Here is a 22,572-nt window from a genome sequence, read left to right on the forward strand (position 1 = left end):
CACTTTTGTAGTCTTAGTTTCTGGCGAGGCCTTAGAGGAGATAGGGTGAATGTATCTGTAAATGGTGATTGTGCTGGAACTTGCAAGCTGAGGCTTATCAAGTACGTGGATGAAGGACCTCCAAAGAAAACCAAAGATGTTGGGAATTCAGTTTGTCTAAGATAGACCCAAAACAATAACTCAACTTGGCCATAGAAGTGCAGTGCTGCTGCAGGTACCGCCTTTTATGAGAAATACAAATTAAAAGTCTGAGTACTTGTCATATGGCATCTTAATAGAACTAGATTTGTGCTTCTACGTTTTTACCATCATGAAGATCTTTTGCAATCCTCCTGCACCTTTGAGGGAAGTTGTGTGCAATTTCTTTGTATTTGGTCATCTTCTCTATGTAGACACTTAAATTGTACTCCTCACTTTGGTGCAGGTTGAACCTGTGTAGTCTGGCACGCTCTCAACCAGTAACATCTGTAATCCACCATGATTGTAGTTAGCCAGACAACCACTTATTATGGGTGTTGCCTGTGGTCCCATAAGGTTTGTTTACAGCCACCAGTCCTGGCTCTCAGTGTTCTGTGCTGTTATTTAGCTGTAATTTACCCATAAATGTCTTCTGAGCACCCAGTAAGCAGTGGAAGTGCTGGTAATGCTACTAGACAATATTGACCTCCCATGGGCTGGCAAATTCTTGTTTGGCATCGGTCAGGTCCCAAGGATGCCAGACTAGAGAGGTTCAACCTGTACCTGAATACTTGAACCAGTATTTGAGAAGATTTCAGCTGTAAAAATCTACTAATGGTTCCTGCAGAGCAAAGGTAATTTTGTTGTCTCATCTAATTTTAATTTGTTGTAGGGATAAATATGACTTTAAAGTGAAATAATGTTTTATTGCAGTGTAACATAAGTACCCTCTGTTTAGCCCTTATTTGCACTTCAGTCTTGTCTTGTGCAGTGCTAGAAATAATCCCTCTTATTTTTTTAATCTCTTGATAACTGTGTAATTAAATGGTGTCACTACTATTTTTTCAGAGTTTGTTCTGATTTGAAAATGGGGCCAGAGCGCTTGGTCAGAGCCGGTAAGAATATGGCACCTGTATAAAGCGGGATCAAAATAATACATTTCGTTAACAACACCATGTATATTTTATGGGAATTGAGAACCTCGGCCCGGTTTGGCTCTCGTTTTTACAATGGTGTAATTCAGGTTGCTGCTTCAGATTTACACCGTTGCGAATTAGATCCGACTTGACTCCGTTTCATGCCTTGACACTATAGGGGTATGTGACTGCTAGCGCTTCCCTTCCCCAGTTAGAGTGGTGTAGAAGAGGAAGCAGGGAACCCTGCCCTCTCGGAGCCGGGCTCTAGGGGGTGCGTGCTTACACACCAGCGTGCTCGGTGCGTAAGTCAGGCTGCTTGCGTCTGATTGGTCCGAGAGGTAGCCAGTCAAGCGGCCTGGAGCGGCGGGCCAATCAGCTGGGCCTTGTCGCTGGTCGTTCTGCCCAATGAGAGGCCGGGGAGCGGCAGTTTGAAAGCGCCGCTGGGGGCTGCCGCAGTGCGAGGAAGTCAGTAACGGCTAGAGGGTCTGGGGTCCCTCGCAGCAGGGGCGAGACCCGTGACGCGGTCTTGTCCCTCCGCGTTTGCCGAATTCGGATTGGGCGCCCGGTGTAGACGCGTGCTGGGCTGAAACTGGTTCCGTCGGGTGAGCGCCGCTCGGGCAGGGCAGTAAGACGGTCGCCTCGCCGAGAGGTGAGGGCCTGAGGCGCCTGCTGGCGGGCGCCGCGGGGCAGAAGAAGGCCCCGGAGGGAGGCCCGGAACAGAGGGGATGGGGGGAGCCAGCGCTGGGTGGGTGCGCGCGTTGTGTGTGTGCTGAGCGTAGCCTAGCAGAGGGAGGGCCAGGAGCAGCCCCCGCTCGCCTGAGGCCCCGTCCTGTGCTCCAGCCCCAGGCTGCGCTGCCTCCTGGAATCGCACTTTAGCCACATGGGCGCAGCTCTGTGTGATAGTTAAACCTGGAGCTTGTCTAAAGGATTCGTAGTGGAGTTAAGCCGGTGCTATACTGACCCAGGTTCCCCTTCGCTGGGGGCTTGCGGTGCTTTAACCGGGCTAAGTTTTTGTGAAATCAGTGAAAGTAAACGGGCTAAACAGAACCAGGGGTGAGCTGGAGTTTGCACCAACTGGTACACAATTTACCCCGCTTCAAGGTCAGTTAATGCAAACCTCAGCCTTGTATTTCAGAGTCAACAGTGATGCTGACTCAGAGCTATTCCTAAACAAAAGACCTAAGCTGCAGACATGTGGTTCCTCCACTAGTAGGTTTATCGAGGGGCCTACTGAAAGAAACATACATTGGAAGCCCCACCCCCTTGCAGTCTCTTATTTTTCTGCATCCCAACTTCTGCATCTTTTCCCTTTGGCTTGAAACTTACATTCACAGTTAAAACCCAAAAGTATGTGACTTTTTTAAACTTCCCTTTCATTTTGGAGAAGGTAGGAATTTTACAAAACCACAGAAGGGAGGTGAAATGTGGACTAAAATGCTTTGTTTTTATTTTATTTTAACTCTCAAAATGCCCTTGGGGTCTCAAATCAAGCTTGTCCTGCAGAGTCTTCAGTGATAACTTCTAGCCTGATATGTCTGAAAATGTTGCATTGTTCATGACAGCTGCCTGCTGTAATTTTTTGCAATGTTACTTACTACAGCAGAGAATTCAGGAAGTGTGCAGGATCTTCCAGAGCAATTATGCTTTTGACATTACTTTAAAAATGGCAGCAGCAGGTTCCATGCTTAATGATTCTCAATGACTCAATTATAAAATGCTCATTTTCTCAGCAACACCTTGATTCTTCCTGACTGGAAATTGTTCAAATTCATAATGGGGATTTAAAAGCAAAGATGGGTTTTTCCCTGTTACCTCAGACCGAAAACATTCTCTAGTCAGAATTTTGACCATTTAAGTTCAGTATCGGTGATCAAGGCTACAATTCTGTTGATGATGAGTGAGCTGGAAAACGTTCCAACTTTTGCATTACTGTAATGGCTCTTCAGGGCTTAACAATGCTAAAAAGTAATTTAAGTATGTAGCTGATTCTGAATACACAAGTTGAGCACCTCTATTGAATAAGAAAGTGACATTTTTAGTTTTTATTGAGTAGAACTGTACTTGAGATGTAGCTATGTCTTAAATTTAATTTTCAGTCACTTCTTTCATTCTTGGATAATTGTAAAGACTTTTAATTTTTCCTATTATTGGGCATTAGAGAAAGCTAATTTTTCTTCATCTTTTCCTTATTCTATATCAGATGCTTTATACAACTGGGAGAAGACATGGAGACAAGGAAATTAGATGCAAGTTTCTTTAAAACTGCTCTAAATAAAAATGAAGTTGAAAATATTCTCAGTGAAATAAGTAATCTTAATGTGACTGAAAGAGAGAATGGCAAATCCAAGAAAAACAATGAACTCAAATGCAAAAACCTTTGTTCAGCCCCTCAGCATGTTCCGTGTCTTGGTCTGAAAACTCCAAGAACTGCTCCACAAATCAGACGACTGTTGCCATCTTGGGGAGAAGGATCTTGCTCTTTGAAAAACAATCCCAGGTTAGGAGAATGGAGTATAACAACTTTTAAAGACAATATTATTCCTACAGGAAGAGAAATTCCTCGTACCCCAAACTATACAAATCAACAAGGGAAATTCTTGGAGGAAGCTTTAAAAGACCATACAGTACTGAATGAGAGACTTTCAGCAGGTGTAATTGGAATTAGTCATTCAGAATGTGATGCGATCAAGTTACAGATTAATACGTCAGCATCAGAGAAACTTCTGAGGGTGCAGACTTCTGTAGAGGCTTGTGCCTCAAATGCATGGGTTTACACTAGGAGAAAAGATTCCATTTGCCAGTGTACACAGCAGCCTGATGACCACTACAGCACCTCTGGCATTACAGAAAAGGATGAGGTATGATGTCATCTTTGAGTTGATTTAGAGCTGATTATTGTGTCTCATGGAAATAATGGTTTTACAAAATGATTTCCTTGCAGTTCTAACTCTTTCATAAACATGATAGTATTTTGTCATCATGGGTGGTTGGCTGGTGGTCCACGGAAAGCGTTTGTGTCTGCTCTTGGGTAATCGTTAGGACTTTGTCTGTCTGTCCATCATAGCCTTATAGTTAGGAATAGGGGAAGACTTTTTTAAAAATAGGTTGTGTTTGAAATCCACACTACAGTACTACTTCAATTTGTTGCATATGTAGGTTCTGATCTTGCATTCAGCTTGCACTGGCTCATCCTTACTGGAGAAATAATTACTGGAATTGGGCTTTTTGTTGGCAAATTCATTCCTACATCTGCACATAGTTTTGTTGAAATCAGTAGAAAGTAAGTATTTGCCTTCGTGAGTCCCGTTGCAGGACTGGTGCCCACCCCCGCCTTTTTTTTTTTTTTTTAAAAAAAACAAATCCCTCTAAAATTCTTTGCAAAGCCATGCAAAAGTTCCAGATTGTCTTTAAGTAGCAGCACTTGAAAACCAAGCCAAAAATTAACAATGGAAAACCTCCTAGAAGAATATTTCACTCAGAAGAAGTTTGCCAGGATAAACCTACTAGTAAGGTGTTTTGACTAATCCAAGGGCCTATTTACACATACAAATTTCTGCACTGCTGTAACACTTCAGTGATGGTGCTACCTACAGCTGTGGGAGGGGTTCTCTGGTGAGGATGGGTACTCCATGTCCTGGAGAAGTGGCAGCTAGATTTACAGGAAAATTTTCCCATGAACCTCATGCTGTTTGTGCCAGGGAAAAGTATCCCTTAGAACATGTGGATAAGCAACCATGAATAGTATCAGAGAGGTAGCCGTATTAGTCTGTAGCTTCGAGAACAACAAGAAGTCTTGTGGCACCTTATAGACTAATAGATATTTTGGAGCCTAAGCTTTCGTGGGCAAAGACCCACTTCATCAGATGCATGAGTGGGGGTGGGGGTGGTTTCAGAGGGGTATTTAAAGAGTGGGGTCCCAGTAAGAGAGAGGGCCAGAGCTGACAAGGTCTATTCAGCAAGGTGGAAATGGCTCAGTATCAACAGTACTTATCAAAAGAGGAAAAAACAAGTCAGATCAGACGGGGGAATGTGAGTCTTTGTCAGAGTCTAATGGTGAGATATTAGCACCCAGAGCAGAGAAACTGCCTTTGTAAGCTGCGAGCCACTCCTAGTCCCTGTTTAATCCATGATTAATGGAGTGAAATTTGCAAATAAATTGCAGCTCAGAGATTTATCTCTCCATTTGATTTTTTTGAAATGTTTTTGTTTCAGGACTGTCACCCTTAAATCTGCCACTGAGTGTCCAGGGAGATTGAAGTGTCCCACCACAGGCTTCTGTACGTTACCGTTCCTGATGTCTGATTTATGTCCATTTATTCTTTTACAGAGAGACTGTCCAGTTTGGCCAATGTAAATTGTAGTGGGGCATTGCTGGCACATGATGGCATATATTATATTAGTAGAAGTGCAGGTAAAGGAGTCCCTGATGGTATAATTGGTGTTAGGTTCTGTGGTGATATCACTGGTGTAGATATGTGAGCAGAGTTGGCAGCGAGAACTGTTGCAGGGGCTGGTTCCTGGCCTAGAGTCACTGGTTTGTGATTTGTAGTGGCTGGTGAGGATTTGTTTAAGGTTGGCAGGCTGTCTATAGGCAAGGACAGGCCTGCCTCCCAAGGTCTGTGAGAGTGAAGGATCATTGTTAAGGATGGGTTGCAGATCACTGATGATGCGCTGGAGAGGCCTTAGGTGGGGGCTGTATGTGATGGTCAGTGGTGTTCTCTCATTTTCTTTGCAAGGCCTGTCTTGTAGCAGGTGGTTTCTGGGTACCCGTCTGACTCTATCTATCTGTTTCCTCACTTCCTTAGGTGAGTATTGTAGTTTGAGGAAGGCTTGGAAAAGGTCTTGTAGATGTTTGTCTCTGTCTGATCGATCAGAGCAAATATGGTTGTACCTTAGTGCTTGGCTGTAAACAATGGATCATGTAGTGTGTCCTGGATGAAAGCTGGAGGTGTGTAGATAAGCATAGCGATCCGTGTGTTTTTGGTATAGGGTGGTATTTATGTGACCGTCACTTATCTGCACAGTAGTATCCAGGAAGTGAATTTCTTGTGTGGACTGGTCCAGGCTAAGATTGATGGTGGGGTGGAAACTGTTGAAATCACGGTGAAACTCTTCAAAAGCCTCCTTCCCATGGGTCCAGATGATGAAGATGTCATCAATGTAGCGCAGGTAGAGGAGGGGCGCCAGGGTACGAGAACTGAGAAACCCGTTGTTCCGAGTCAGCCATAAAAATGTTGGCATACTGTGGGGCCATGCGCATGCCCATAGCAGTGCCACTGATTTGAAGGTATAATTTGTCCCCAAATCTGGAATAGTTGTGGATGAGGACAAAGTCACAAAGCTCTGCCACCATTTGTGCCTTGGTCCCATCAGGAATAATGTTCCTAACAGCCCATCTTCATGTGGGATATTGGTGTAAAGGGCCTCTACATCCATGGTGGCCAGGATGGTGTTTTCAGGAAGGTCACCAATGGATTATAACAGCAGCGAAGGGTCCTATGGTACCTTATAGACTAACACAAAAGTTTTGAGCATGAGCTTTCGTGAGCAAAGACTCACTTCATCAGATGCTGGTCATGGAAGTCTGCAGAGCCAGGTATAAATAAGCCAGGGCAAGGCTGGGGATAACCAAGGCTGTTACCCCAGCCTTGCCCTGGCTTATTTATATCTGGCTCTGCAGACTTCCATGACCAGCATCTGATGAAGTGAGTCTTTGCTCACGAAAGCTCATGCTCAAAACTTTTGTGTTAGTCTATAAGGTGCCACAGGACCCTTCGTTGCTGTTACAGATCCAGATCCAGACTAACACGGCTACCCCTCTGATACCTGACACAATGGATTGTAGTTTCCTGAGGAAGTCGGTGGTATCGTGAAGAAAGCTGGGAGTGCTGGTAGCTCAGGGTCTTAAGTAGAGAGTCCACGTATCCAGACAATCCTGTGGTGAGGGTGCCAATGCCTGAGATGATGGGGCGTCTGGGATTTCCAGGTTTATGGATTTTGGGTAGCAGGTAGAATAAACCTGGTTTGGGTTCAAGGGGTGTAAATGTGTTCCTGTGTTTTTACAGGGACGGTCTTGAGCAGATACTGTAGTTTCTTTGTGTATTCCTTGGTGGGATCCTTAGACAGAGGCCTGTAGAATGTGGTATTGGAGAGTTGCCTGGCAGCCTCCTTTTGGCAGCCCCTATTCATGATGACAACAGCGCCTCCCTTGTTGGCCTCTTGGATGACAACATCAGAGTTGTTTCTGAGGCTGTTGATGGCATTGCGCTCTATATGGCTGAGGTTATGGGGTAAGCGATGCTGCTTTTCCACAATTTCTGCCTGTGCATGCCAGCGGAAGCATTCCGTGTATAGGTCCAGTTTGTCATTTCGACCATCAGAGGAGTGCATGAGGAATTCTTTTTCTTGTACCATAGGTAGGAGGGTACCTGTGGGTCAGTGTGCTGTTCAGTGTCATGTTGGAAGTATTCCTTGAGTCGTAGATGGCGAAAGAAGGCTTCCAGATCACCACAGAACTGTAGCAAGTGTGTGGGGGTGGTAGGACAGAAAGAGAGTCCTCGAGAAAGGGCAGATTCTTCTGCTGGGCTGTGTGTGTAGTTGGATAGATTGACAATATTGCTGGGTGAGTTAGGGGTACCAGTATTGTAGCCCCATGTGGAAAGTAGGAGTTTACATAGTTTACAGTCCTTTTTCTTCTGGAAAGAAGAGAAATGTGTGTTGTAAATCTCCTGTCTTGTTCTAGTAAAGTGCAGCCATGTGGAGGTTTCCATGGAAGATGGTTCATTTAAGAGGGTCTCCAAATTTGAGAGCTCTCTTTTGATGTAGCCCTGTTTGTTGTACAGGATGCTGATTAGGTGGTTTCTTAGAGAGTGTGTGGCACAATCTCTCACTGCAATCTGTGTAGTATGCTGGTTTCAGTGGGTTTTTCACCTTCAGTCCTTTTGGTATGATGTCATTCTGTTTGCATTTGGAGAGGAAGACGATGTCTGTCTATCTGTGCAAGTTTCTTCACGAGGTTGATGGATTTCCACTCATTGCGGCTAAATGTAGTGCCTTGCATGGTGACAAGTATCAGAGAGGTAGCCGTGTTACTCTGTAGCTTCAAGAATGACAAGAAGTCTTGTGGCACCTTATAAATTAATGGATATTTTGGAGCATAAGCTTTCGTGGGCAAAGACCCGCTTCATCAGATGCAGCTCTGATGAAGAGAGTCTTTGCCCACGAAAGCTTATGCTCCAAAATATCTGTTAGTCTATAAGGTGCGATAAGACTTCTTGTTGTTCTCCAACCATGAATAGTGAATGGGCCATGAGTTGCTCTGCCCGTTCTGCTGGGGTTTCACCTGCAGCTTCTTTGTCATCTCCTCACACCCCATGTCTCCCATGCACAGGGGTACCAGAGCCCCACACTTCACTGCTCCTCCACCCTCCGAGGGAGAGTGCAAATTAGGCGGTTTGTGCCTCCTCAGAAGGTGCTGCATGGGAGGGGGAAGCATAAACATGCAAGGCTCCGAGGCGCAGGAATGTGAGGGTCACATGACATGATCCATTGTATACAGCCAGGCACTAAGGTACAACCGCATTTGATCCAATCCCTCAGATAGAGACAAACATCTACAAGACCTTTACCAAGCTTTCCTGAAACTACAGTACCCACGTAAGAAGTGAGGAAACAAATTCTCACGAGCAGCTGTAGACTACACCGCATAACTCTAAGCCTGGAACCAATCCCTGCAACAAACCTCAGTGCCAGCTCTGCTTACATATCTACACCAGGGATATCATCGCAGGACCTAACCACATCAGCCACACCATCAGGGGCTCTTTCACCTGCACATCTACTAATATAATATATGCCATCATGTGCCAGCAATGTCCCACTGCAATTTACTTTGGCCAAACAGTCTCTACGTAAATAATAAATGGACACAAATCGGATATCAGGAATGATAACATATAAAAACCTGTAGGAGAACATTTCAATTTCTCTGGATACTCAGTAACATTTAAAAGTAGCAGTCCTACAACAAAAACACTTCAGAAACAAACTCCAAAGAGAAACTGCAGAGCTACAGTTCATTTGCAAATTTGACACCATCAACCAAGGATTGAACAAAGACTGGGAGTGGTTGGCCCATTACAAAAGCAGTTTCTCGACTCTTGATGTTCAAATCTCCACTTCAGCTACTGATGATGGGCCACATCCTCCCTGACTGAACTGACTTCATTTCTTCTCTGTGGATGTTCCCAACTCCACATTAACTGTTGATAATGGGCCACGTCCTCTGTGACTGAAGAGACCTTGTCAACTCTGGCCCTCCCCTTGACTGAGACTCCCTCTTTAAACCCTCCTCTGGAACCCCCCAGTCACGCATTTGACAAAGCAGGTCTTTGCCCACAAAAGCTTATGCTCCAAAATGATTTGAAGAAGTGGGTCTGTCCCACGAAAGCTCATCACTAAATAAATCATTTGTTAGTCTTTAAAGTTCTACATTTCTCCTGCTTTGTTTTGTTGGAGTACAGACTAACACCGCTACCTCTCTGTTACTATCCAAAATATTTGTTAGTCTACATGGGGAAGGAGGCACCCAGGAGGTCTGCAAGCTACAGGTGGAGCCCCAGTGGGCTGCAGGTTGCCCACCACTGACTATAATGGCATACCAACTTCATTTCTCAGTGTAGACTAGGCCTTATATAAGTAGCCCGAAGCACTCCGTTGCTTGTATGTTGGATCCCATATATATAATCTGCTCATGAGTAATATCAGTGTGTTCAACAGCTACAAAGAAGCTTATATTCTGTACATACTGTGTGAAGATTTTTGTTTATTAGTAGTAAATATCTGTGTCCTTTACAGCAAGAATTACAAGAACCAGTTGAACCTTTGCAAGATTCTCCAGAACCAAAGTGTTTCCCTATTTCTTCAACAAACAAGCGAATAAGTGAGATACCAGTTCAAGGCATGTGCTGATTTCATTGTTTATATATTTTTGTTAAGACGTGTTTGTCCATTAGCTTGCTACTGCATGTGCTCCTAAATCACAATCCTCATACAAGTTTCAGAGGAGTGTGGAGACCTCAGATTTTGTAGTACAATTATAAATTTTAAACTAATACCATTCCAAACTTACTAAATATGTAATAGTGCCTATTTGAATAGCTAGAAGATAATTTCAGATTATTTTACAACATGGGTTATATATGCAACAGTGAGTGAATGAAAATGCATGTTCTCTAGTTACTGTCATCACCATATCTTGCTAGAACAGTTATTAATACAAAATGAAAACCAGAAAAAAAAATCAAAACAAAACTTTGCAATCAGCCTAGTGCTTGGTGAACTAAGTAAATTTTTCATTCACTTCTGTCACTCAGAGGCCTTGTATCTGCATCGCAGTGGGAAAAGTGCTAACATGCAGTGCCCACTTTATGGTTTAAGTTTTTTGGTTTTTATGTAATGGCTCTCACTTCCACAGAAGAGATGCATTTCCCTGCATAGTAGCTATACCTAGTGCTTCCTCACGAATGGCAGGCACTCAGTGTGCAGTGTGCCACCAAACTGTATATCTACAGACCTTTGTAACACTTTGTATTGTAGAAATTGAGGAACAGTTAACAGGAGCTGTCTTGTCTTTTTGTCGCTCCTTGCCAGTTTCTTCACAACATACAGTATTTTGTACTGCTGTCCAGCTTGTTTAAAATGACTTAGAGCTTCTAGTGTTGCCCAGGAAACAAGTCCATGCTTTAATAGATTTTGTTGTTAGAAACATTTTCCTGTTTATAGTGTGTTTGTTTTTTTTTTCTAGCTATCCTTAATTCCAAATTCAGTAAACTCTTTCATAGCTAGCATTTTATCATCTGGAAATCGCAAATAACTGGCATTTTAACCATGAGTAAATTTTAGTTATGTTTTCCATATTTACAGTACAGTGAAAGTAAATACTAATAAATACGGCAAATACAGTATAAGTTTACAGTGTACAAAACTACTATTGTTGGTAAATAAAGTACTTTGCATACATTTTTTTGTTTCTTAGTATCTAATCTTGTTTTTCTTTAGTGTTACGCGTTGCTAGGTATACCTCTCTATTGTCCAGAATATTTGAATATCTGGCAACCTCACAGTCCTGGGGCTGCTGGATATGAAAGAGTTTTCGGTATCATGATAGAGCACAGCTAACCATTAAACTTGAAGTTTTGCTTTCTCTCACTTGGCAAAGGTTAGGTCAAACTGAAATATTTCTGATCTTACGGCTTATTTGCCTAAAGCTTTTAATAGTTATTCTTTGCTTCTAAAAGAGGTGAGACAGGCAACACACTTTATTATTGGGAATCTAAAGATTAGCAGTACATCTTCATTTAAAATTCCCTTTACTATGTTTTTCCCAGTGTCATCCTCATTGCACCTCAAAGTCTTTGCTTTGCTTATGGAATACAAAGTAGACAGCTTCCCTCCTGTTCTTCACCATGCTAATAAATGACTTTGCTCACCTCATAATTGTCAGAGCACTTTAAGTACTAATTATTATTCCTATTAAAACTGATGCTATTAATTCCCATTTGAAGACAGTGGCACTGAATCTGGCCTGAGATTTGGGGCATACGCAGATATATGGCAGTAATGAGCCTCCATGTGAGCTTCTGGTTCCTTGAAAACTTTTTTTTCTGTATGTGACTAGGATTGAGTGAGATGAATATATCAATGATGATTAACAGAATAAAAGATTACCAGTGCACTAAAGAAGATATGGAATTTCTTCAAGACATGAAAAACCGAGAACAAGCACAGAAATTGAAGGTAAGATTGTATTTTAGTTTCTATCTAAGGCTTTAAAAGATCTGTTTTGTTATCTTTGTTTTGTTTTTCCCTGAATAACTGAGGGAGAGTTGGTAATACTTGTTCTCTAATCAGAAACAAATTCTAAACCTCCAGTATTACTTTGCTGTCATCTAGTTGTGCTCTTCTTTGAGGACAGGGAACCGGACTCAATGACCTCTTGAGATCCATTCCTGTTCTAGTGTTTTATGTTTCTGTGATTTGCACATGTGTGTTCCACTCTTGGTGTGCTCTCCTACACAGCTGATTTGTGTGATATAAATTGGTCTGTATGTAGTAGCCAATGGACTGGTAGCTCACAAGACCATGTGCCCTGGTAGAGACATGTGCAAACCACTGAGCTTAGCGTGCTAAACCCAGGCTTGTGAGTTCAATCCTTGAGGGGGCCATTTAGGGCTCTTGAGCAAATGGATTTAAAGAAAAAGGACTGTGCTTGTTTCTGCCAAGATGGCAGGGTACTGGACTTGATGGCCTCCCAAGGTCCCTATGAGATGTTTATCTTCATATATTACTTCTGATTTCACTCTGGAAATTCTGTACAATTGCATTGTGCAAAATTTGCACAAAATTTCATGTATTCCCTACAGAATTGGGGCTGCAGAGCTGCTGGCCAGCTCAGTAGTTATAGAGCATCTGCATGTTCTGGTTGCCCAGCTTGATCCTCATTTGCCTGGGATGGAAATGAACCAGGAAGACCTGGCTCTGGCAAGGGGTGGGGAAGGCCAGGGCCACACCTGCATCAGAACAGAGTGAACAGAACAGAGCCTGTAGCTGGGCTCTGGGAAGTAAGGTGTCATGTGTCTGGCCCACAGGCCTCTCCCACAACCCTCTCCAGCCTCCCTGGGTTACCTTAGATTAGAGGTTTCACTAAGTCTCTACTGAGTGAATCATTTTCATTGTCTGCATTGACAATATACATGTGCAGAGTGTAAGTTTCTGGGTCAGACTTCTTCTGGGAGTATGATTTGCACCCTTGTTACCAGTCTCTGAGAAACCAAAAATTAAATGCCCTTTTATTCCTCATGCACATCCATCCCTGTGGGTCAAAGCTTGCACTGCCAGTGCTCCATCTGTAATGGAGGTCTGCAGGGCAATCGGTCTGGTAAGAGTAAGTTTGTGAAAGAGCATAAACAAATAACTGGCTGATCAGTATGTGCAGGATCGACGTTGTAGTGGAGTATGAGCCCTACTGGCTTAGTTATGGTCATAATTAGGGCTAATGTTCTTGGGAAATTGCCACTGTTGCTGTCTTTCTCCCCCACCCCCCCCAACCTCCTCCACTGAAATGACTTTTCATTTCTGGAATTGCTGATCAGAGGGTGGACAGGGCATTCAGGGTCACCACTCCCTACCCCCAAATTTCTGCCTGGAGACATCTGGCTCACCCCTCAAGGTGTAGAGCAGATGTGATGCACAGGTGGGGCATGCAGGGTCATGCCCGCCGCCCAGTTTCGACTGAGAGATAATCAAAAACAGAGATTAGCCATCCTAGAGTGGGATATGCTGATGAATAGTTCTGTAAATGTGTATAAGAGTAGAAGCAAAGTCCATCTGCAATACTGACTGGTGAGGAACCAGCTCCAATAGTTTATCTGATTTAAAATCTATACAGTGGTTTGGGTTTTTTGTTTGTTTGTTTTTAAAACTCAGAAATCATTTGGAGCATGCAAAAATAGCAACCTCTTTTCTAGGAACACTTTTATCAGCTGGAAATGCTTTATATTTATATAGACTATTTAAAGAACCTTTGTGTGTGATACTAGGTTCCAAACTGCTTTTTCAGGCAAAATATTTACATCTACAAAAGGAACTAATGAGCATGGTTCAGACAAAGGAGCTGCTACTGGCACAGCGAGAGAAAGTACACGAAGAAATTGTACAAATGGTAACTGACCCACTTGGTATAAGCTACAGTGCAAAATTAATGCTGCCAATTTTTTGTCTCCTTTTCTTCAGTTCAAGTAATAGGCTTTGTGGTTTAATGTTCTTTATTCCCAGTGTATCTTCCTGAGTGTGCAGGGAGAGCAAGTTTCTTGTGAGCACTCAACAGCACCTTACTTGTCTTCTGTAAGAGCCTGTTCGACAGCTCACTAGCTACAGTCACTGTGACTGAAGGACTTAAAAGAAGTTGTGACTGAGAGTGTGAGGGTGGCTTAAAGAATAAGAACTCCTCTTGCAGAGTGTGTTGTGATCTTTGTATTTCATAGGTTGTTATTACAGCATCATGCTGGAACAGAACTTAAATATGGCAGATATTGTAGAAGCACCTAGATGGTGCAGGCAGTAATGAATTGTTACCAATTCAGAAGTGTCACTCTCTTCAGAATTGGTTACTACTCAGCCAATGACAAAAGATAGCACTAGAGTCCATTCTGCTGCTGGAGATGTTGCTTTTCAGATGAGACCTTAAACATAAACCTGACTGTGGTTATTAAAAATCACCTGACTCATGTAAGAAGTCTTGCCAATTATTTGTTCTTTAATGTTTGTAAACAGGTAAGATTGCATGTTAAAACAAAACATCTGTTGAGCTTATCTAAGGCTACATCTAGATTGCTGACAGCTCTTTCAGGAGAGGCTTTTCCAACATTTGGCCTGTCCACACAGGGCCACTGGTCGAAAAACACCCCCTCTCTCGAGACATCCCTTCTTTCTTGTGGAATGAGATGTACAGTGATGTCAACAGAATACTCCCAACCAGCAGATCTCCTCTGACAGATCTGCAGTCTAAATGCACACTGTGTTGACAAAACTTCTGTTGATGGAAGCCTGCAGGCTAGACATAGCCTGAGAGGTTATGATACACAGTGGTTTGGATTATACCTAATTTAGTATGCATTTTATTCTAATTGTTTAGCCAAGAGTATATAACTGTATTCTCGCATGAAACCTGTTGTGTCATAACTGTTTGTGTTTTTTGCTGTTAATGAAGCTCTTTTTTTCTGCTTTAATTTCAGAAAACGTCTTATGATAGAACAGTCCAACTTGGAAGAGCATTCCTGGGTAAGAGAATGGATCCTGCCACCGTTGAAGCATTGTCACCAAAAGCTGTGCTTGAGCAGCTGAATCCTGTGAAACTGCAGCATACTCAAAAGCAAGAGCGGGCTGAACTTCAGGCATTTTCAAAAGAGCTAAAAAAGCTAACACATTCCCTTGACCACCTGCCTCAGAAACATGGACTAAGGTAGAGGAAACCAGCAGATTTAGAGAACTGGGGTGGGAGATCTTTTTTTGTAACGTAACTGCAACTTGATTCTGTACAATACACTATGCCTGGAGTAAGACTGTGGTAGGCTGAAACTTAAGCTACCACTTCTCTCTCTTTTGAGGACTGAGGAACTTAACATAAGAACGGTCTGATGTGGTGTGGCCAAGATCAGGTGCCCCCCAGAGGGAGACAGTAATACAGTTATTCATTGTGGTCTATCACCTGTCATCTATTCCCACCTTCTGGCCAAACAGAGGCTAGGGACACTATCCTTGCTAATAGCCACCGATGGGGCCTATCATCTATGAATATATTGTCCTTTAACCTGTTATAGTTGTGCCCTTTACAACTTCCAATGGCAGAGTTCCATAGGTCAAGTATGCATTCTGTGAAGAAATATTTTCTTCTATTTATTAAAAAGGTTGTAATTCCATTAAAGGGTTCTGATGACCATCAGAAATAGGGAGCATAGTAGGGAGATGTTAATGTATCTGTTTTCCAGGCTGGGAAGAGAGTCTTGTAAACAACGGATACAGGAAGCAGAACATGGCATGCAGGAAGCACAAGTAAATTCTGTTATTGCCTATAATCTATCTTTGAAAACCACTCTTTTTGGCTTTCTAAAGCACTGTGTGCAGAACTGTAAAGAAATAGAATCTGGGGTAGAATTCCAGCATATTGAATGGTTTTGGGTGTAAAGATAATGGAATTGCAGCAGGAGTGCAGAAAGAAGTGAGTTTATGGAGAAAAGACTTGGTTCATAGAAAGTTGGTGATTATATTAAGTCGTGCAATGATTGAAGGCTAGTTTCTCCACTCACTGTTACAAAGCTTACAGATTAAGCATGTACAGTAGACCCTCGAGTTACGTGAGGCTTCATTTCCGTGCACGCTTACATAACCTGAACTTCGCGTAGGAGGGGGTCCATTTTTTTCTTCAGCAGAATACACGTTCTACAGCTGGAGAGGCAGCTGAAAGGTAAATCCAGGGGTGGAGCAGGGGATTAAGCCTGGGGTGGAGTTGAACCAGAGCCCTGCTCGGCTAATGAACCAGGCTGCGGGGGTGTGTGTTGAACTGGGACGGGAGGATGGAATGGGAGCTGTGCACAGGTGGTTTGAACCAGGGCTGGGGCTTGACCTGAAGACCTGCATGTGGTGGGGGAGGGGGGCATGTCTTGAACCTTGGCGGGAGGATGGAAACTGGGCCATGTGTGGAGGTGAGCTAGAGCTAAAGCTCTATGTGCAGGTGCTGAGCCAGGGTTGATCTAGGGCTGGGGGGAGCGAGTTAAGTGCAACTGGAAATCATGCATTTCCAGGGTTTATTGTAGGAATCGGGGGTCACATACTCAGACCTTACTGTACTGCTTTGTGTCAAAAGGGTGACAGTAAAATTGCTTACTACCGGTAGAGCCTGTGAAAGTCCTTTACACGGCTTTCAAGAATTTTCTGGTTAAAAAATAAATCTGATCATACTTGGGTAGCTCAGACACAGCTGCAACACCTACAGTTTCTAGTTTGTGGGGAAGCCTTAATCAAGAATTATAAAGGAAAGATTTCATAGAACACTAGGACGGGAAGGGACCTCGAGAGGCCATCAAGTCCAGCCCCCTGCCCCAATGGCAGGACCAAGTACTATCTAAACCATCCCTGATAGACATCTATCTAACCTGTTCTTAAATATCTCCAGCAATGGAGATTCCACAACCTCCCTTGGCAATTTATTCCACTGTTTGACCACCCTGACAGTTAGGAACTTTTTCCTAATATCCAACCTAAACCTCCCTTGCTGCAGTTTAAGCCTGTTGCCTCTTGTTCTATCCTCAGAGTCCCAAGAACAACAAGTTTTCTCCTTCCTCCTTATGACTCCCTTTTAGATACCTAAAAACCGCTATCATGTCTCCCCCTCAATCTTCTCTTTTCCAAACTAAACAAGCCCAATTCTTTCAACCTTTTTTCATAGGTCACATTCTCTAGACCTTTAAATCATTCTTGTTGCTCTTTTCTGGACCCTCTCTAGTTTCTCCACATCTTTTTTGAACTGCGGTGCCCAGAACTGGACACAGTACTCCCAGCTGAGGCCTAACCAGCGCAGAGTAGAGCGGAAGAATGACTTCTCATGTCTTGTTCACAACATACCTGTTAATGCATCCCAGAATCATGTTTGCTTTTTTTGCAACAGCATCACACTGTTGACTGATATTTGGCTTGTGGCCCACTATAATCCCTAGATCCCTTTCTGCTGTAGTTTCTCCCCATTCTGTATGTGTGAAACTGATTGTTCCTTCTCAAGTGGAGCACTTTGCATTTGTCCTTATTAAACTTCATCCTGTTTACCTCAGACCATTTTGAATTATGACCCTATCCTCCAAAGCAGTTGCAACCCCTCCCAACTTGGTATCATCTGTAAACTTAATAAGCGTACTTTCTATGTCAGTATCTAAATTGTTGAGGAAGACATTGAACAGAACTGGTCCTAACACAGACCCTGTGGAACCCCACTTGTTATACTTTTCCAGCAGGATTGAGAACCATTAAGAACTACTCTCTGGGTACAGTTATCCAGCCAGTTATGCACCCACCTTATAGTAGCGTCATCTAAATTGTATTTGCCTAGTTTTTTTATAAGACTATCATGAGAGACTGTATCAAATGCTTTACTAAAGTCTAGGTATACCACATCTACCGCTTCTCCCCTATCCACAAGGCTCGTTATCTGATCAAAGAAAGCTATCAGATTAGTTTGACAAGATTTATTCTTTACAAACCCAGGCTGGCTGTTTCCTATTACCTTACCACCTTCCAAGTGCTTGCAGATGATTTCTTTAATTACCTGCTCCATTATCTTTCCTGGCACTGAAGTTAAGCTGACTGGCCTGCAGTTTCCTGGGTTATTCTTATTCCCCTTTTTATAGATGGGCACTGTATTTGCCCTTTTCCAGTCTTCTGGAATCTTTTTCCTGTCTCCCATGATTTTCCAAAGATGATAAAGGCTCAGATACCTCCTCTATCAGCTCCTTGAGTATTCTAGGGTGCATTTCATCAGGCCCTGGTGACTTGCAGACATCTAATTTTCCTAAGTGATTTTTAACTTGTTCTTTTTATTTCAACTTCTAACCCTACCCCTTTCCCACTAGCATTCACTATGTTGGGCATGCCTTCATCAGACTTCTCAGTGAAGACTGAAACAAAGAAGTCATTAAGCATCTCTGCCATTTCCAAGTTCCCTGTTACTGTTTCTCTCTCCTCTCTGAGCAATGGCCCTACTCTGTCCCTGGTCTTCCTCTTGTTTCTAATATATTTATAAAAAGCCTTCTTGTTTCCCTTTATGCCTGTAGCTAGTTTGAGCTCATTTTGTGCCTTAGCCTTTCTAATCTTTCTCCTGCATTATTGTGTTGTTTGCCTATATTCATCCTTTGTAATTTTTCCTTGTTTCCATTTTTTGTACAATTCCTTTTTTATTTTGAGATCATACAAAATCTCCTGGTTAAGCCAAGGCGGTCTTTTTCCATATTTCCTACACAGTGGGATAGCTTGCTTTTGGGCCCTTAATAATGTCCCTTTGAAAAACTGCCAACTCTCCTCAGCAGTTTTTCCCCTCAGTTTTGCTTCCCATGGGACCTTACCAAAATCTGCCCTCCTGAAATCCATTATCTCTATTTTGCTGTTTTCTGTTCTACCCTTCCTTAGGATTGTGAACTCTATGATTTCATGATCACTTTCACCCAGGCTGCCTTCAAGTTCTCTACCAATTCCTCCCTATTTGTTAAAATCAAATCTAAAACAGCTTCCCCCCGGTAGCTTTTTCAACCTTTTGGAACAAAAAATTGTCTCCAATACAGTCCAAGAACTTACTGGATAGTCTGTGCCCCGCTGTATTAGTTTCCCAACATATATCTGGATAGTTGAAGTCCCCCATCACCACCAAATCTGGGGCCCTGCTTGACTTTGTTAGTTGTTTTAAAAAAAAAAAAAGCCTAAGCCACATCTTCCACCTGGCTAGGCAGCCTGTAGTAGATGCCTAGCAGGACATCACCCTTGTTTTTTACCCCTCTTAGTCTAACACAGCGACTCTCAACATGTCCATCTCCTACATCCATCTCCACCTCAGTCCAAGTGTGTACATTTTTAATATACAAGGCAACACCTTCCCTGTCTATCCTTCCTAAGCAGGCTGTACCCTTCAATACCAACATTCCAATCATGTGCATTGTCCCACCAAGTTTCTGTGATGCCAACGATGTCATAGTTATATTTATTTATTAGCACTTCCAGTTCTTCCTGCTTATTACCCATACTTCTTGCATTTGTATATAGGCATCTAAGATATTGATTAGATCTTGCCTCCCTGTTTTGCCCTGACCCTCTTTTTACTCTGACATTGTTGCCCATGCTGCCTTTCATTTTTGACCCATCACCCAGGTTTCCATGTTCTCCACTTACCTGTGGGCTTTGCTCCCCTGCCCCTGTTGAACCTAGTTTAAAGCCCTCCTCACTAGGTTAGCCAGTCTGTGTCCAAATACTGTCTTTCCCCTCCTCGAAAGGTGAACACCATCTCTGCCCAGCAGTCCTTCCTGGAATAGCATCCCGTGGTCAAGGAAGCCAAAACCTTCCTGGCGACACCATCTTCGAAGCCAGGCATTCACCTCTAGGATGCACCTGTCTCTGCCTGGGCCCCTAGAGGCAGGATTGAGAAGAATACCACCTGCGCCCCAAACTCCTTCACCTGTGCCCCCAGAGCCCTGAAGTCACTCTTGACCTGCTCAGCATCATACCTCACAGTATCATTAGTGCTGCCCGCATGGGATAGTAGTCAGAGGGCCTGATAATCCTCGACAATGCCTCCGTAATGTCTCAGATACAGGCCCCAGGCAGGCAGCATACCTCCCAAGATGAAATGTCAGGACGACAGATGGGCGCCTCCGTCCCCCTCAGAAGAGAGTCCCCGACCACCACTACTCTACGTTTCCTCCTCGCAGTGGTGGCAGCAGACTTCCCCGCCTTGGGGGTACGAGGCTTCTCCTCTGCTGTACGGGGCAATTCTTTGTCTCCTGTATCAAGTACAGCGTAACGGTTTCCTAGTAGCACAGTGGGAGGGTTCTGAGCAGAGTTGGAACACTGCCTACTGCCAGAAGTAACAAGCTGCCAGTGTCCACCCTGATAAACCACTGGTGGAGATAGATAGGTAGATCAGCTGTCCTGTATACTGGGACAGTTATCTCAGCTGTCTCCACATGAATACTATCCAGGAACTGCTCATGCAGTTGGATACTCCTCAACCTGGCCACCTCCTCCTGTAGCTCCTTCACCTGTCGCCTGAGAGATTCCACCAGCAGGCACCTTTCAGACTGGATGGTCCCCCCAGCCTGGATATCAATGAGTGGGAATTGCAAGCTACAGTCCCTGCAAAGCCACACCAGGATCTGGGTAGAGGCATTCATGGTCAGGCAGTCTGTCTGGCTACAGGCACAGGTGGAGGAGACAGAAGTAGTGGTGGCACAGGTGTTGCGGGTCTTCCTAACCATTGTAGGCCTCCCTCTGTCAAACTCCCTCTTAAACTCCTGTCTGCAGCTCCAATTTGGGGCTGACCGTGGTAACAAAGGCGTACAAATATTTGTCATGTTATGGATTGGTTACAAATTAGGCTGAGTCTAAACCTTTTTTGGCTCATATCTAGTGATGGGTACCCAACTGGTGTAGAACATTTGTGGCCTGTGCTGCAAGCACTTCCTTTAAGGTGTCGTACTATTTGTTTCAGTAACTGTGTACAGTGTTACTCCATCCCTTTACACAGGTATTGGGATGTACATATTTAAAGTTCTGGTACATTTCTGCCCCACGCGATTTGCAAAAGTTCCTCTACTCTAACGGGCTTATCCATCTGTAATATACTTCACAGTTGTTTTAATTTTTATTTTCCACCAGACAGATGTGGAGACTCTGAAATGCAAAGTTGAAGCAGCACAGTCAAAACTAGCAGACGTTCAGGTAAGTCATGAATGCGAACGCAATGAAGGCACAGGCGTAGCCTATTAGAACAACTGGAAGTCATGGTCTGCTCAAATGGGTCAGCAGCCGATACTGCCAGGTGAATGTTCTATTTGAATAACTTTTTTAGGGTGACCTCTAACTAAGAGTTCAGATATCACTATGGTGGGTGCTGTAATAGTAATAACAGAAAAGCTCAGACTGTTGTTCAGCTGCAGCCGCATGTCACCTGGCAAGCTATTTCCTTGAGACTTTTTCAGCTGTCCCAGATGGATTGATTCATGGAATGTATATAAATCAGTCTTAGCTTGGTTATGTAGCATGAGGGAAATACATTTCGCAGTTATACTACTATTCCCACTACTCAGTATAAGAGATTTGTATAAAATTCTGATGGTAAGGTCTTAATTACCTTAGTTAGTGATTGCTTTGGAGTGAAAGCAGGCTCACTATCCTTCCTCTTTATTCCTCAAAAAAAATCAGTTACTTTTAGAAATTGACTGGGTTGAAAACGCAATTTGATGTGCACATCAATGCTAACACTGGACTGCTGAAGCATCTGTCTATGTAGTTATGATACAGAAGTCTGACTTCCCTGCACTTTACCACGAAAGCCCCTCTAATATTATGTTACTAGTTCTCAGGTATGAATCATGTCTACTGCCCCAGAAAAGGCTCTGAAATAACATGGAGGCATTTTTAATTCATGGAAGAAGGCAAATAGGAACAACAGAATCTACAGCTAATTTTAACCAATGTGTTTTTGTATTTAATTTTTCTCCTTTTCAGGAACAGTTGTGTAATACAAGAGTTGAAATAGAGAAGTGGCACACTGTGAAAGAACAGACAACTGTTTCTCAGATGCTGGAAGATGCCCAAGGTTTTGACAACGATTATCTTAAGAAAAGACTTAACAGGCTCTTGCGAAGAACTGAGATCTTTTTAGAAAGAGAAAAAATACTCAAAAGACTCAGTCTTTTGGAATGAGTCCCTGCCCCTTGCAAAAATATCAGATGGGTATGTCTAGTCAAATTTTAGGGCTGCTAGTGTACATGCAGACCTCTTCATAGAGGGTACCTTTGTTTTCCAAACTATATAACCTGTGGTTTGAAAACACGAACAAATATGCAATATCACTAACATTTAAATGCAGCCAGAATCATGAAGATAACATTTGTGATTGACTGTTTAAATAAAAGTTTATTTTTAAATAACAAGCTCCATGCAGGTTTGTTCTTGAGTACTGTTTTCAAGTATAGGAACTCTAAGGTAATCAAACTAGTAGGTCTAAAGAATTAATCATGATTATCTCCAGGAGGAGGAGACATCAAAGCCCCTAGGAACTTTGCACATAAGCAAACTCTACAGATAAAAGGTGAGTGGTGATGTTAAATTTATTATTTTTTGGAAAGCGCTTTAATACAAGGATCGTTATAGTTAGTAAGATGGG

At 43.1% G+C, this 22,572-nt stretch overlaps 1 protein-coding gene and 1 long non-coding RNA gene across 2 annotated transcripts; both read left to right on the forward strand.

Moving 5' to 3' along the window:
- Positions 1-3,319: 3,319 nt before the first annotated feature.
- Positions 3,320-15,178, forward strand: LOC142011534 (uncharacterized). The gene is made up of 5 exons (XM_074991243.1): positions 3,320-3,952; positions 9,951-10,053; positions 11,773-11,891; positions 13,714-13,815; positions 14,888-15,178. The coding sequence occupies exons 1-5, from the start codon at positions 3,320-3,322 to the stop codon at positions 15,116-15,118; spliced, it is 1,188 nt and encodes a 395-aa protein (XP_074847344.1). The 3' UTR covers positions 15,119-15,178.
- A 4,873-nt stretch (positions 15,179-20,051) lies between these two features.
- LOC142007022 (uncharacterized) lies at positions 20,052-22,008 on the forward strand. Its single transcript, XR_012643884.1, has 3 exons — positions 20,052-20,142; positions 21,064-21,122; positions 21,912-22,008. It is a non-coding gene; the product is annotated as an uncharacterized LOC142007022 (long non-coding RNA).
- Positions 22,009-22,572: the final 564 nt, after the last annotated feature.

Source organism: Carettochelys insculpta, chromosome 1 (genome assembly GCF_033958435.1).
Source record: "Carettochelys insculpta isolate YL-2023 chromosome 1, ASM3395843v1, whole genome shotgun sequence".
NCBI lineage: Eukaryota > Metazoa > Chordata > Testudines > Carettochelyidae > Carettochelys > Carettochelys insculpta.